Here is a 15,171-nt window from a genome sequence, read left to right on the forward strand (position 1 = left end):
CATTGAGCCGTTCTTGAATTCTTTGAAGAATTATGCTGTCATGAGGAGAGACAAACATATTTCTCTCTCTCCTTCCTCCCTCCCCTCGCCACAAGATGAGCAGATATTTCCAGATTTATTTATTTATTTCAGATCTACAAGTTCAGAAAGAGTTTGAAAAACTTATTTTGCACATGATACATAACAAAAGATAACTTTTAGAATATAGCTTCATGATACAGTTATATAATTCCATACCACTTCAGCTGTATGGCAATCCATCAAATTCCACACGTTTCGGAAATGAAACTAGACAATATTAATTTAAAAAGTGCATTTTTGCGAGCAAGTACATTAAAAGATGTGGATTAAAAATGGAAATGAAATGGAACTGACTAAAGAATGGGCTAAATGAACTGGAAACATATGGATCTGTCCATCTCTGGGATCTACTTAAGAAATATGCAAAAGTAGAACTATTTAAAGTTTGAGTTTTGAAGTAACAATATGTCCTGATTGCACACCAAAGTATGTCATAATAAATAAATAAATAAATAAATAAATAAATAATAAAACTTTATTTATACCCCGCCACCATCTCCCCGTGGGGACTCGGGGCGGCTCACAATGTTACAAAAGTAACAGCACAAATACATAAACAATACACACAGTTTAAAACACAAGAAGATGATAAAACAGAAGTTAAAACAAAGGTTTATACAACAGTAATAATATCAATAGCAATAATATCAAACAACCACCAATGCAATTCAGTCAACTTCAAAGGTGGGGGGGGGGGACTATAGCAGCAATATAAGATAAAATCATTAGATTAAAATATCCCAATGAAAGGAACCTAATAACATTCAAAATAGAATTATAATGAGGCTGATAGATAATGCTATTATCTATTGCTTTTGGCAATGTTGAGGACTAATAGATGTTGCAGTTATAGCTATGTAACCTTGACTTACAGATCTGTAATGGCTCTGAGGCCCCTTCTACACTGCCATATAATCCAGATTATCAAAGCAGATAACCCACATTATTTGCTTTGAACTGGATTATATGAGTCCACACTGCCGTATAATCCAGTTCAAATCAGATAATCTGGACTTTATGTGGCAGTATAGAAGGGGCCTGAGTTCACTAAGGACCTCATCACATTGAGAAATTTCTCCGTCGTAGGACACCAGCCTCTTTTCAAGCATGGAGAGGCACGGAACTCATCACATGATGTTAAACTACTTCCTGCCATCATGTATAGCCTTGCTTGGTTGAAAAGAGGCAGAAGTGTCCTGGAAGGAGGGAACTCCAGCAATCGTCCTCATCACATTGAGAAATTTCCCCCTCATAGGATACTTCAGATTCATTTCAAGCATGGAGAGGCACCGAACTTATCACTTGACATTAAATTATATCCTGGGTTGAAAAGGCAGAAATGTCCTGAAAGAAGGGCACTCTGAACACGGGCCATCGGTCATGTTCAGAGCTCCTACCTCCTATAGCGTGTTACCCCCATGGTTCTAGCTGAAAAGTTTCCCATCCTGTTTCATTGCCCGCCCCTGTCGGTTTCCTTTATCATATGGGGTTTGGAGCAGGGCAATTTTATTCCATGGAAAGAAGTGGTTTTAAACTGGATCACTGTCTCCTTTATCATATGGGGTTTGGGGCAGAGGAATTTTATTCCATTGAAAGAAGTGGTTTTAAACTGGAGCACTGTCTCCTTTAATGTAAGGGGTTTTAAGCAGGGCAAATGATCTCTTGGCTTTTGGATATTGTAGTTTTTCCTGATTAAAAATAAGTAATACTGACCTTGTGATGAATGTAAGAAGAATGTATTCCAGCTCTAAGGTTTCCACATGTGAATGTGATTGGGAGGTAGAACTCAAAATGAGATGGCTAACTGTCTAGAGGGGTAATTCTTTATGCTAAAAAGACGGTCACCTGCACTTTCCCATCTCAATGTGATGAGGCTGTAAGGGTGCACCTACATTGTAGAATTAATGTAGTTTGACACCATTTTAACTGCCATAGTTCAATGCTTTAGAATCCTGGGATTTCTAATTTGGTAAGGCACTAGGACTCTATGGTGGAGAAGGCTAAAGACCTTGCAAAGCTATGATACTTAAAATTCCATAGCATTGATTCATGGCTGCTAGAATGGTGTCAAATTTCATTAATTATGCAGTGTAGATGCACATTAATAGTATATATTCCCAATCATGGCACTGTCACTAGTGATTTGTGATGCAATAAGGAATTGTAACAGGGATCCTGCTTCTGACTGTTGCAGTCTCACTTGCTGTCCTCTTCTTCTAGGAGTATTTATCCATGAAATCAGCTAATAATCATATCACATCTCAAGGCGGGTAGCAGTTTTGTTCTCCTCCTAAATTATTCTGGTTAGTAATGCAGTCTCCACTTTTGTTTCCAGCAAAGTTGTATAACATTTCCCAAATATGAATAACACACTTTAGTGACAACAATTGGAAACTTATCTGACGAAGCAGTAGAAGAAATAGAATAATTTACAGATAGATGCATTATATGTTTGCCATTATATTTGTGCCTTCTGGTGTACACAATGTCATAATGCTCTCCTTCCATCATTGACCTATATACCGTATTTTTTGTTTTATAAGACACACTTCCCCCCCCCCCCCCAAAAAAAAAATAGAGGGAAAAAGTCAGTGCGTCTTATAAACACAATCTGCGTCCAGGAAGGGAGAATGGGGACGCGCGGACGGCACAGATCGCCCCATTCTCCCTTCCTGGACGCGTCCGCAGATCGCTCTGGCCGTCAATGGGCCTGTGCGTGTGCTTGAGCAAGGAAGCCTCCGATGTGTCACGTGAGGCTCAGAGGGCGGACGGAAAGGGTTCTCGGGCTCCCATTCCTCCTGCCCGCAGGGCCTGTTCTTGCTGCTGGCCTGCACACCCCCTCCTCCTCCTCCCAGGCCTGCGGCCTCTCGCCCGCCTTGCCAGCCTTGCCGGCTGCTCGCCTGGCCGCGATGCCTGCTCCTGCCTGACCAGTGCCTGCCCCCACCTGGCCACAATGCCTGCTTCCCCGCCACCTTCGCCTTCCCTTCCGCCCCGAAGGCGGGATGGCGCCGCTGGACCATGGTGCGCTTCTCCGTCCTCTCCAAGGCAAGGAAGGAGGGAGGCGGGGGAGCCAAGCCAGCAAGCAGTAGCAGCAGCAGCAGCCCCCTCCTCTGCCTCCTCCTCCTCCTCGGCTGGGGCGAAGGCCAGGTGAGAGGCAGGGGCCCTTCCTGCAGGCTTGAGGGACTCCTCCCTTCCTTCCTTCCTTCCTTCCTTCCTTCCTTCCTTCCTTCCTTCCTTCCTTCCTTCGTCCCTTCTTTCTTTCTTTTCCTCTTTCTTTCCTTCTTTCCTCATCTCCTTTCTTCTGCCTCCCTCCCGCAGCTTAATTTTATTTATTTATTTATTATTAATATTAATTATATTATATTAATATATTATATAATATAACGTATAAATAATTATATTTATTAATAATTAAATGGCAGACATCCTCAGAGGTTGTGAGGTCTCTTGGAAACTAGACAAGTGGGGTTAAATCTATCTGCAGAAGGTCCAGGGTGGGAGAAAGAAAGAACTCTTGCTTGTTGGAGGCAGGTGTGAATGTTGTAATTGGCCACCTTGATTAGCATTAAATAGCCTTGCAGTTTCAAAGCCTGGCTGCTTTCTGCCTGGGGTAATCCTTTGTTGGGAGGTGTTAGCTGGCCCTGATTGTTTCCTGCCTGGAATTTCTCAGTTTTCTGAGTGATGTTATTTATTTACTTGTGTTGGCCTTACAACACAAGCAAAAGATTTTGAAACAGTTGAAAAGCAACTCACCAATGCCTTGAAAGACCTCTCCAGCTACTACAAAGAGAACCACCTGAAGCCCAACCCTTCCAAGACACAAGTGTGTGCTTTCCATCTATGTAACCGTGAAGCCAACAGGAAACTGAAAGTTACTTGGGAAGGCCAAGAGCTCGAACACTGGTTCCATCCTAAATACCTTGGTGTCACCTTAGATCGAACACTAACATATAGGAAACACTGCATGAACACCAAGCACAAAGTAGCTGCACGCAATAACATCCTGCGGAAACTGACTGGCAGCACATGGGGTGCAGACCCACAAGTAGTAAGAACCTCAGCCCTGGCCTTGTCTTAACTGCAGAGTATGCCTGTCCTGTTTGGCACAAGTCTGCCCATGTGAAGCAGGTGGACATAGCACTGAATGAAACATGCAGAATCATCACGGGATGCCTTAAACCTACACCTGTTGATAAACTCTACAAGTTAGCTGGCATTGCCCCTCCTGACGTGCGACGGGAAGTTGCTGCTAACGGTGAGAGAAAAAAGGTCGAACATTGTGAAAGCCACCCACTGCATGACTATCAGCCTCCTCCCACCAGACTCAAATCAAGGAAGGGCTTCATGAGAACCACCACTCCTCTTGATGTTCCTCCAGCAACAGCAAGGGTGTCCCTCTGGGCAGCTAAACCTGGCAATTCTAACTGGATGCCCCCCCTCCAAGAGGGTCTTGCTCCAGGGGCAAACCAAGAATGGGCAACTTGGAAGTCCCTGAACAGACTCAGAAGTGGAGTGGGCAGATCAAAAGACAACTTGGCAAGGTGGCACTACCTGGAGGAATCCTCCACCTTGTGTGACTGTGGAGCTGAACAAACAACTCAGCATACGTATGCTTGCCCACAATGCCCTGCCTCATGCACGGAGGAGGAGTTGTTTAAAGCTACAGACAATGCGGTTGCTGTCGCCCGCTTTTGGTCGAAAACTATTTAGTTGCTTGTGATTTCTTTTTTTTTCTTTTTTTAATTTTCTTTTTAATTCCATTATTTGAAATGTACAATGCTTTTGACACGAAATAAATAACTGTCCTGATTTTAGAGTTTTTAAAATACTGACGTTTCACCCACATCTACTAAGTTTGTCCCCACTTCAAGTAAGTCACCCCAGCCTTGCCATCAATGGGGCGATCTGTGCCGTCCGCAGATCGCCATTCTCCCTTCCTGGACGCAGATCACCAGGGCAATCTGCGGACGCGTCCAGGAAGGGAGAATGGGGCGCGTGCGCACACAGCACAGATCCCCCCATTTTGCCCTTAGTTCCTGGACGCAGGCGCAGATCGCCCGGGCGATCTGCGCCTGCGTCAAGGAACTAAGGGAGAATTGGGCGATCGCCCAGATCGCCCAATTCTCCCTTACTGTTACATTATTTTATTAAAATGTTCTAGGTCATCTTTTAGTTCAAATTATTTTTCCCCATTTTCCTCCTCTGAAAACTAGGTGCGTCTTATCATCAGGTGCGTCTTATAAAGTGAAAAATACGGTAATGCTTGATTTATACAGCACACAACTAAACTAGCTCTCATTGTTTTGTTTTTTTTTAAAGGAAGACCCTCAGCAGGTTGGTTTCATGTCTGTTTTCAGATCTTATAACACATTTGTGGATTTTGCATTTTTGTTATATCTATTTCTAAGTATATTTCTCCATAGATATTAATGTGCATAATAGGCACTTTGCAGTGGTGAGGACTTGATGGTTGGTGCCATTAATTGTCTTGTGGCAGCAATACCATCAGGCCCTGTCATTTGAGGGACTATGTAAATGAAAAACAAAAATTAAGCTTCTTAGACAAAGGCTACATCTTGCAGGGTCATCAAAGTATCTGCTACTGGTGATGCATTCACAGCAGTCCTCTTCATTGCCATCTGCACATATTTTTTTCCTTGTGTAAGCTTTTGTACTGCATAATACCAAACATACAGGGTAGCATTCACCTTGAGCTGTTTCCCTTCCCTAAGTAGCAGTAATAAATAAATAAAACCCTTGAGTTTCTGGTTTCTTTTGTTCTCCTCTATAGATCAGATATTCTTAAGCAGAACGTTTTATGAACACCAAGGTTACACATTTTATTTATTAATTTATTTAGCTTATGAAAAGAAAAATACAGTCTCAGACAACTTTCTATAGAACTTTTAAAAAGTTGCTTCAGTAGGAATACATTTCCTTTCTCCGCCTTCTTCTTCTAAACGTTTATTTACCTAGTGCCATCTTTTCAGGGGTTCATAGGATTGTAACAGGAAGGAGTCATCTTGATTAGTTGGGCAGGATTTTTTGCATTAAGGTAATTTCTCAAAGATCTAGAGACCTCTCTCTTGGGAAGCAGATGGGTCAAGAGGATTGGAGATAGGATGGCAGCACAGGCTCTTATTACAAGCCATTCATTATTCTATTTCCATGTTTAACATGCCATCGTAAAAGTGCATTACTTTAATAATCAATAACCCAGCAGGAGGTCTTAACGGGCAGAATTCACTTGGAATTGAACTCCAACAGAAGAGGCAGAAGACCACAGAAAGCCTGCAGGCTATAATTAGAGCACCATAAAACTAGAAGGTAAAGGGTGGCGGAACATATTAGCAGCAAAACGCTAACTTGCAAGTAATAATTTCAGAATCTTTCATGTTGACATGAGTGTCACTTATATAGGAATAAGTAAAATGTGATGTTTCAGAAGGATAAAATTATATCCTGAATTCCCAATGCTTCGGGTTTGGAGGAAAATTGGTTAGGCAAGGAGGAGAACCAACACTCCTTATCGGATAGCTTTGTCAGAGCTTTCCTTTTTTGCCCTTCCCTTGTGCTTCATTCACCCACCCTCTTGCCTGTTTCCTTCATTCCCTCTCTACTCCACCTTTCTTTAACATATTACAGAATTTAAAGTACAGGAAACTAATAAAAAATCTCTCATGCAAAGGAACAGTGCATCTGTCTTTACATTGTTTTCTGTTCATGGCTGGGTAGTTTTACATTTTCTGATCAGCGACTAGCACTGTGACCAGTAAACCAGTTTCTTCAGAGCTTTGGTGGAGTGTCTAGAGGTCCTGCATTATTGATTTTCTGCTTGAACATTCTGGTTACTCTGTCAATCACTAGCTTGAAATACAAGATGGCAGTCAATAAGCAAAAAAAAAATCCCAGCTTCATGCTCTCGATAAAATAATTTAGAAGGTTGAGACACAAGCAGAAAGCAATAACTTCCTGCAGAGGAAGGGGAGAAAGCACATCTTATATCCTGTCTCTGAAACCAATGGCTTTAAAAAGAAATACACAAATTTTAAATTGACTGCTCTGGAAAAAAAATCATGCCACTGGTATCAGATGTATCTGGGATTTCTTCTGCATTAAGGGAGAAGGAAACATAGGATTATATGGCAGTGTGGACTCAGATAATTCAGTTCAAAGCAGATATTGTGAATTATCTGCCTTAATATTCTGGGTTACATGGCTGGAGGGGCCCTGAGATTCCACTTTTAGAAGAAAACTTCACTTTTTATGGACAGGAGAGCACTGAATTAATTCAGCAAAAAACTAAAACAATAAAGGCAAAACATGATCCCCAGGCTTTTTAAGTTAAACATCTAAAATTGGTGTAGCTAATATCTAAGGGATGGAAAGAATATTCATTCCCATGTTGGAAAAAAAGGTTTCACAACAACTGAGAAACTATGTTGAGGAGAATAGACTAGTAAGAACTTTGCACAGTTTTCATTGTCATAATGTGTAATCACTTGTGGCTGAGTATGATTGTCTTCCAGAAGCTGAGTCTTGACAGTGAGTCTGTAAATAACTGTGAAGACCTATTCAGGATCTGCATGGTCTTTTACATTGATGACATACATTTCTAGATGGAAGATAAGAGAGAAGATAAGCTCATGGGAACTTGACAGGGGGAATGTGACCCTGCTGGTTCTCTTAGACATCTCAGCAGCTTTCGATACCATCAACCATGGTATCCTTCTGGGACGGCTCTCCAGAATGGGTATTGGAAGTGTTGCTTTGCAATGGCTCCGCTCCTTCTTGGAGGCCCATTCCCAGTGGGTGAAGCTGGAAGATTCCTGCTCGGACCCCTGCCCATTGACCTGTGAGGTCCCATAAGGGTCTATTCTATCTCCCATGCTTTTTTAAAATCTACATGAAACCACTGGGTGAGGTCATCCAGAGTTTTGGAGTTCGGTGCCATCTCTATGCAAATGACACTCAACTCTACTACTCTTTTCCACCAAATTCCAAGGAAGCCCCTCAAATCCTGGACCAGTTCCTGGCCACTGTGATGGACTGGATGAGGGCCAACAAACGGAAGCTTAATCCTGACAAGACAGACATCCTCCAGGTCAGTCGTGTGGCCGATCGGGGCATAGGGTGGCAGCCTGTGCTTGATGGGGTCACACTCCCCCTGAGGATGCAGGTCCACAGTCTGGGGGTCCTCCTGGACTCAGTGCTGACGCTTGATGTCCAGGTGTCAGTGGTGGCTGGGAGGGCTTTTGTAGAGTTAAAGCTTGTGCGTCAACTGTGACCATACCTCATGAAGTCTGACTTGGCCATGGTGGTCCACGCTTTAGTTATCTCCAGACTGGATTACTGCAATGTGCTCTACATGGGGCTGCCCTTGAAGATGGTTCGAAAACTATAGCTGGTACAAAGATCAGTGGCCAGATTAATAACTGGAGCTAGCTACAGAGAGCGGTCAACTCTCCTGTTTAAGCAGCTCCACTGGCTACTGATAAGTTTCCGGGCCGAATTCAATGTGAAGGTTATCACCTACAAAGCCCTAAACGGTATGGGACCTGCTTATCTCCGTGATTGCCTCCTCCCCTATGAACCTTCACGGGCCCTAAGATGCTCCAGGGAGTCACTTCTCGCTCCCACCTCTGTCTCAAGCATGGTTGGTGGGGACGAGTGAGAGGGCCTTCTCGGTAGTGCCCCCCCCCCCCCCGACTCTGGAACTCGCTTCCCAGGGAGATTAGACTGTCTCCTTCATTGTCCACCTTCTGCTGGAGTCTAAAACATGGATGTAGTAGTGCACTTTTGAGTGAAGAGGCAACCAGCCATGTATCTTGTTTTCAAACTGTGCTGCAGTTTAATATTTCCCCCATTGTATAGGTTTTTGTGTTTTAATGCAATTGGTTCCTTGTTCTCCCCACCCATCTCTATTTTACTCATGGACTTTACTCACTAATCACCCTCTGTACATAGCAATTGATGCCTTGGTTTTAATAATTGTCATGTTATGTTGTTTTATAACTATGCTATTATATTGTGTTTTAAATTTATGGACTGTTTTTCTTATGTAAGCCGCCTCAAGTCCCTTCGGGAAGATGGAAGCAGGGTACAAGAATAAAGTTGTTGTTGTTGTTGTTTCTGTAGCTACGTCTCACAGTTCTACCCCCAAACCCAGATTTTAAGCAGTGCACTTCCCAATGTGGGCATTTTCATGTTGTTGGAGAGCAGGGAGTCAGTGGGACAAGTCCAACTATTTTCCTGTATGTGGATATGCTGAATCTTCAGTGTGCTCCAGGGGTCTTCAGAAAGGCTCTGTAAATGACATCCTTGCAGTGTATCTATGCAGTGTTTCCTCAGCTTTAGTTTTCCATATGTTTTGAACTACACTTTCCAAAATTTTTAATCATTGACCAAGGCAGCTGAGGCTTCTGGGAGTTGAAGTCCAGACTAAAGTTTGGAAATCACTGAGTTACAGGAAAATAGCTGAATATACCTCCACTGATCCCCTAACTCTTTATAGACCAGCATATTTTAACTAGTAACAGCTTTTCAAGGTCTTAAGGCATATCAGATACCTGGCACACCCAAAATATTGCCTTGTTGAGCAACACACCACGTGGTGGTGCATGTGGAGATAAATTATACCTCAGGTTTTCAGGTTCCAAACATCAAAGACTCAAAAGCATATTTTTAAATTGAGCCCAGAAATTAATTGGAAGCCAGTGCAAATTGTAAAACTAAATGTGATTCTAGTGCCCAGTCTCAATTAATGCTGTCACAGCCAGAGCTAGAAGCGTATTTTTTTTCTGGATTACAACTCTTGAGTACATGCCAGCTAGCAAGGCTATGGAGGATTCTGGGAGCTGCCACTCAGAAAAGTAATTTTTCCTAATTCTGGCATGAATTTATTTCAAGTTAACAATGGTTTCTAAGTGGCTTCAGATAGCTCCTTGTTGAACACATTACAATAGTTGCACAATTTTGAAGTTACCTGAACACAGCAGAATGTTTTTATCATTCTTTGGAAAGGAGAATTGGATCCTTCTCCAAAATATGGTCTAGAAAGAGATGTGGAATATTTTTATTGTCTGTTTCTGTTATGTGAGTGAAATCATCTGAGTGTCAAATGAGCTGTTTGGTTCTGCAATCAGCTCAAAAGATAAATGAGCCACTTCAGTGAAGAGGATTTACTTACTGGATTACTGAAGGGGAAAAAAATCAGGATTGCTTTTGTTTTAACCATGAAAGTGATAAAAATGCACGATATCTTTATGGAAACAAAACTTTTCTACACCTGTGTGGATGGATTCATTTATATTCAATCTAGGAATGGGTGATAATTTCATTTCATATCATTTTTAATATAATATTATATATATATATATGTGTGTGTGTGTGTGTGTGTGTGTGTGTGTGTGTCAAAAAGTCACAAAATTTGAGTAATGGAAAAAAGGGGAAAATGCCCACCCTTAACTCCAATACAAAATGGCTTGATCCAGATTTCCTGAAGTATATGTAGATTGAAATTTGAATGTTTTCTGGACTGGGTCTTGGGAATTAGATTAAATCAAGCCAGTAGCCAGAGTCCAAAAAGCCATGGTATAAAGGATCCATGGCTGGAAGTGAAGAATAAAGCTGAAGCAACTCAGAGGATGCAATTGAAGGACAAGACAATGGGCTAAACACCAATTAAAGGATGCAGAATTACACCAAAACTTGGGAAGACAATTTTGCACAGGTAAAACCTTGATCCTAACATAGAACCCTTCCACAAGGTCAACCCAAAAGGGGAGACCCAAGGACTTTAAAATGGAATAGAGTTAAAATCTTCAGCACCACCTTTCTTCTGTATACTCATGTAGGGATGAGTAAGTATCTGTACTTTGGGTGGTGGTAGCATGTTCAAAGAAGGTCCACTGAATGTATGAATGTATAGGTCCATGTATACTGGCTCTGACTCATGGTGACCCTAAAGCAAGATTTGTTCAGAGCGGGGTTGCTATTACCTCTGAGGATGAGTGAGTGTCACTTGTTTAAGGTTAACCAGTGGGTTTTCATGATTTAGCAAGGATTCAAACTCCATTTTTTAATGATCTCACCACATAAGGAAATTTTAGCATCCTTGGATGCTTCTGCCCCAGATGAGTCATGGAACCCCATGTCGCCATCACATGATATAGCCTCACTTCCGGTAGGGCTCCATGGCTCAGGTGAGGTGGTAGTGTTCTATGATGCTGCACTGCCAACATGGGAATCTCCTTGTGTTCCATTGGGAACAACAGAGCTACTGTGGGGGAAGCTTCATGACCATATGTGAGGTGGGGAAGTGTCAGTTGCCAGCAAGGTGGGACACAGCGTGCCAGGATTGCCCTGCTGCCTCCCGATTTGGCACGAAGGCTGGCAAATTGATCCGGAGGACCTCATCAATGTGATGAGGTCCTAAGTCTCTAGTCCAACACTCAAACTATGCTATGCTATGCTAGCTCACTACTATTATGCTCCTCCCCCTCTATTTAATACTAATGACAGTATTAGTATGACTGCTACTATTGTATAGTAGTAATTAGTAGTAATACAAGTAATATTGTATATTTACTACTACTATTGTATATTTACTGCTACTACAAATGTTGACCCTCAACATTTGTAGAATGAAAAATGCAGGAATCCTGTGAAAGTGGAAAAACTGCAAATATTTCCAGGGGCTGGGCAAAGCTTCCTTGTGGGCTCACTATTCTTCCATTTCTCCTAAAACTGCAGAGGGGGGACCATTGCCAACCAACTCTGGAATCACATCTCTAGGCTGCCACACTTGGTTGGTAAAGGAGATCTGCTCTGGTTCCTCCTGAGTCTTTAGGAGAGATGAAGATACAATGATCCCCCTTTCTTACCAACTTTGGCAGTCATTAAAAGGACATGTTTCTTGGCAATATTTAATTAGAAGAAGTTTGCCATTGTCTTCTTCTGAAAGTGAGAGGTCACCTAGTAAATTTCCATAGTCAGGCAGAGATAGAATCATAGTCCAAGATCTAAATCATTATACCATGCTGGCATTTGAGTAGCATGGTCTTTGTAAATCAGAAGTGATTTGAAGAGAAGAAGCTGCAACTCAGAGGATATATACAAATAGAGATAAATACAAATACAGAAGTAATATTCATTCTCAACAACTTTCAAACATTCTCTGGCCTTCATATTTCTCCATATTTCTGATACAATTTATAGCCTTAAAAGCTATCCAATAGTCTAAACTATCCAAATTATATTTTGACATCAAATACATTTTAGTTGGTATATACTGGTCAACAATTTTAATGATCATTGTTTAAATCTGTGTTTCATGCAGATTAAAATCAAAAAATCAATATAGTTTTATGTGGAACTTGTCTTTTGGGTGAACAGATGTAAAAGTGAGATAGGTCAGAAATAGAATGATTTTCCCTTCCAGAGTTGGACTAACAACAATTGCCTGCCTGGTTTCCCAGTTAGGTGAGGATATAAAGTGATATTTTTTTCCATAGTACTGAGAAATGGTTAAAAAAGAAGCAGACATTTGCTCTTGTTAAGTTGAAAAGTTTCAAATGTGACCCAAAGCTGGATAACAGATCACATCTAGGGTTGAGCTTGATGCCAAGGGAGACATAGTAATGATTCAGTAGGTGGCAGTCTTCATCGCCAAGTTACAAATCCTGAGCTTCAGTGGGAAAGAAAGGCTTACAATAAAAAGCACATTTCCATTTGATATCTGCTAATGAGAATCTCCACTTGAGTTGCTTAAGAACACTCCTCCAACAAACTCCCAGCCCACTTACAAGAATTGTGAAAACAGAAGGGAAGCCTCACTAGGAAGGACTTGACCTGCCAATTAGTGCAGAGGGAGAGAAGTCATCCTGAGGGCAGAAGTAGGGACTGTTAACACACATAACATATTGTAAATGATGAATAACTTCAACTGACCTCATGTTGTCCAGGTAAATGTACCTCTCCATCATTGTTTGAATAAATTATTTCCAGGAATGGTAGTTCCAAAAATTAAATTTTCTTAGTTCTGATCTTAACTGCCACTAGAAGACAAAATGTCTGAATATAAAAGTATGATGTCTTAGTATTTCCCACATGTGATGTAAAGTGATACACAAAGATGCAAAAAAAATCCTAATAGTATACACAGCATAGCACCAAACTTGACGGCATAATCAGAATGGGATCTTTGCCTCATGTTTTTTTTTCTTTAAAGTTTCAGTTCCCAGTCATGTTTCTGGAGCTGTTTCCTTCCATACTTCCTCTTAGATTAGAATCATATTACTGGCTTACACTGATGTAGGCCTCACTTATTTCAATGCAAATACTTTAAAAGACATTGTAGAATGCAGTATTTTGTATCTCTTTGTGCAATACATTTGCTCCTGAGCAGCTGGAATTTCCTCCCTTTGGGTTGGAGGAAGAGGGGCATTCAGAGGTTGCTCAACTGACCTTGCATACTTTAGGATAAGGAAAAAGAAGCTTTCAATCTGGTTTGGAGAAGATGACTGTTTTTCTACTCCTGAGGATGTGAAAGGACAGTGAGACAAAATAGTACTATGTAGACCATTCCCAGAAGTCTCCAACTGTCCTTCTGTACCTATAAGAGAAGCATCAGCAGCAACTTAACCTTTCCAAGCACTGGAGTAAAATTTACACCCCTGACTAAAATGTACACTCTGCCAGCAGTCTTACTGGAATCCAACCTTCTGATTCCTGTTATCATTCTCCTCCTGTGTTTTGCTCTCTCTATCTCTGTTTGAACATAATTATACTTTCTTAATCTAACAGGTTTTCTTATCACATTGCCTTGTGATGTAGTCACAGCCATCTGTATCCAAAACCTGTTTACAATCCCATTTTGTACTATAATAGTTCATTTGTTCTGCCTTGAGACTCCTCAGCTTGTGAGTGTGTCAGAGGTAGGTACATCTGCCTTCTCAGTTGTTTCATCGGTCATTGTTCAAGGAAGTTATTGCTTCACAGATGTCTTCTGTATCTCTTGTAGATAGCTCCGACATCATGTGTGATCCTGAGGTCCTGTTCTGATCCACTGTATTTAAAAGTTTCCATATCAGCTCTAATGAGGTGGGTTTTATTTTTTCTGTTTTTAACATCTGACAATTGAATGAGTGACATATGTTGTGGCTATACCAAATCTTCAATTTGAGCTCACATGCTTTGTCAATTAAGCTTAACTTTTGCCTAGTGTTCTTAGATTATTTTCTCATAGAGTATTCTTTCTGATTTTGCTACTTTAAAACGTGAGCTGAATCTTTCCCATTAGTTCAGTCTTCAATTCCAAGAAATGTTCTTGTATCTGGCCATTCTGTTTCAAACACAGATCTTCTTTCTTAAGGATTGCAAAACTGGACTTTTGTCCCAGACCATCCTAGCCAAAGATTAACAGAAATTGTCTCATTATCTTTCCCTTCCTTTTAATAACTTGCATGTATAACTAGATTCCATGCATGCTGATTTCATGCATGGGTTCATGCTTTGTATCCATGCTACATAGTTATAACAATTTAATATCACTTTAATGGCCATGGCTCTGTGTGGTATCAAACTTCTCTTATCTATGATCCTGTGAGGCAAGAGGTTATGCCAATGGCAGCAGTGTTACTGGTAGGATCTCCAGTATCAGATAAATATTTAATGAGGAACCAGATCCAGTTTTCTTCTTTTAAGTTACTTCATACTTCCTTAATTTCTGCTTAGCCTATCCTAACTTTTTCAATTCCAAGGGCAGGCGTGGATTGCTCCTCCTGCCATCTCAGAATGACTCTTCATTGTAAGTCCAACAGATAAAATGTGCCAAACAACCATTGGACAGAGATAATAGTAGTGATATTCCCAGAGGATCTCTCAATGGCAACAGAATCATAACTAACACTTTTAATACTATACAGAAGGAAGCATGGTAAACCCCCTTTGAATGTCTTTTATGACAAAAACCATAAGATGAGACAATACAAAATGAAACGAGATAGTGCCAGAAGCTGAGTCTCCCTGGTTGAATGGCACTGAACAAGTTACTGGATCAGAGCAGGGGACAGCAAGTAGCACTGCAGC

At 41.2% G+C, this 15,171-nt stretch overlaps 1 protein-coding gene across 10 annotated transcripts in view; it reads left to right on the plus strand.

The window, feature by feature from the left end:
• Positions 1-2,669: 2,669 nt before the first annotated feature.
• The window catches only part of LOC107983057 (uncharacterized), a 35,027-nt gene continuing 22,525 nt past the window's right edge, over positions 2,670-15,171 (plus strand). Inside the window, exons 1-4 of one of the 10 annotated variants that reach the window (XR_010005364.1) lie at positions 2,705-3,228; positions 8,087-8,185; positions 13,888-14,018; positions 14,105-14,184. Coding sequence is in view for 6 of the 10 variants with exons in the window: in XM_062978103.1 (XP_062834173.1) it covers positions 2,786-3,228 (443 nt within the window). In the remaining 4 variants the exon portion in view is untranslated. Of the gene's footprint in view, positions 3,229-7,222; positions 8,186-13,887; positions 14,019-14,104; positions 14,185-15,171 lie in introns of those variants that run through there. The other 9 variants (XR_010005365.1, XR_010005362.1, XR_010005363.1 and 6 more) reach the window with 9 other exon arrangements.

This window comes from Anolis carolinensis, chromosome 4 (genome assembly GCF_035594765.1).
Source record: "Anolis carolinensis isolate JA03-04 chromosome 4, rAnoCar3.1.pri, whole genome shotgun sequence".
NCBI classification, from domain to species: Eukaryota; Metazoa; Chordata; class Lepidosauria; order Squamata; family Dactyloidae; genus Anolis; species Anolis carolinensis.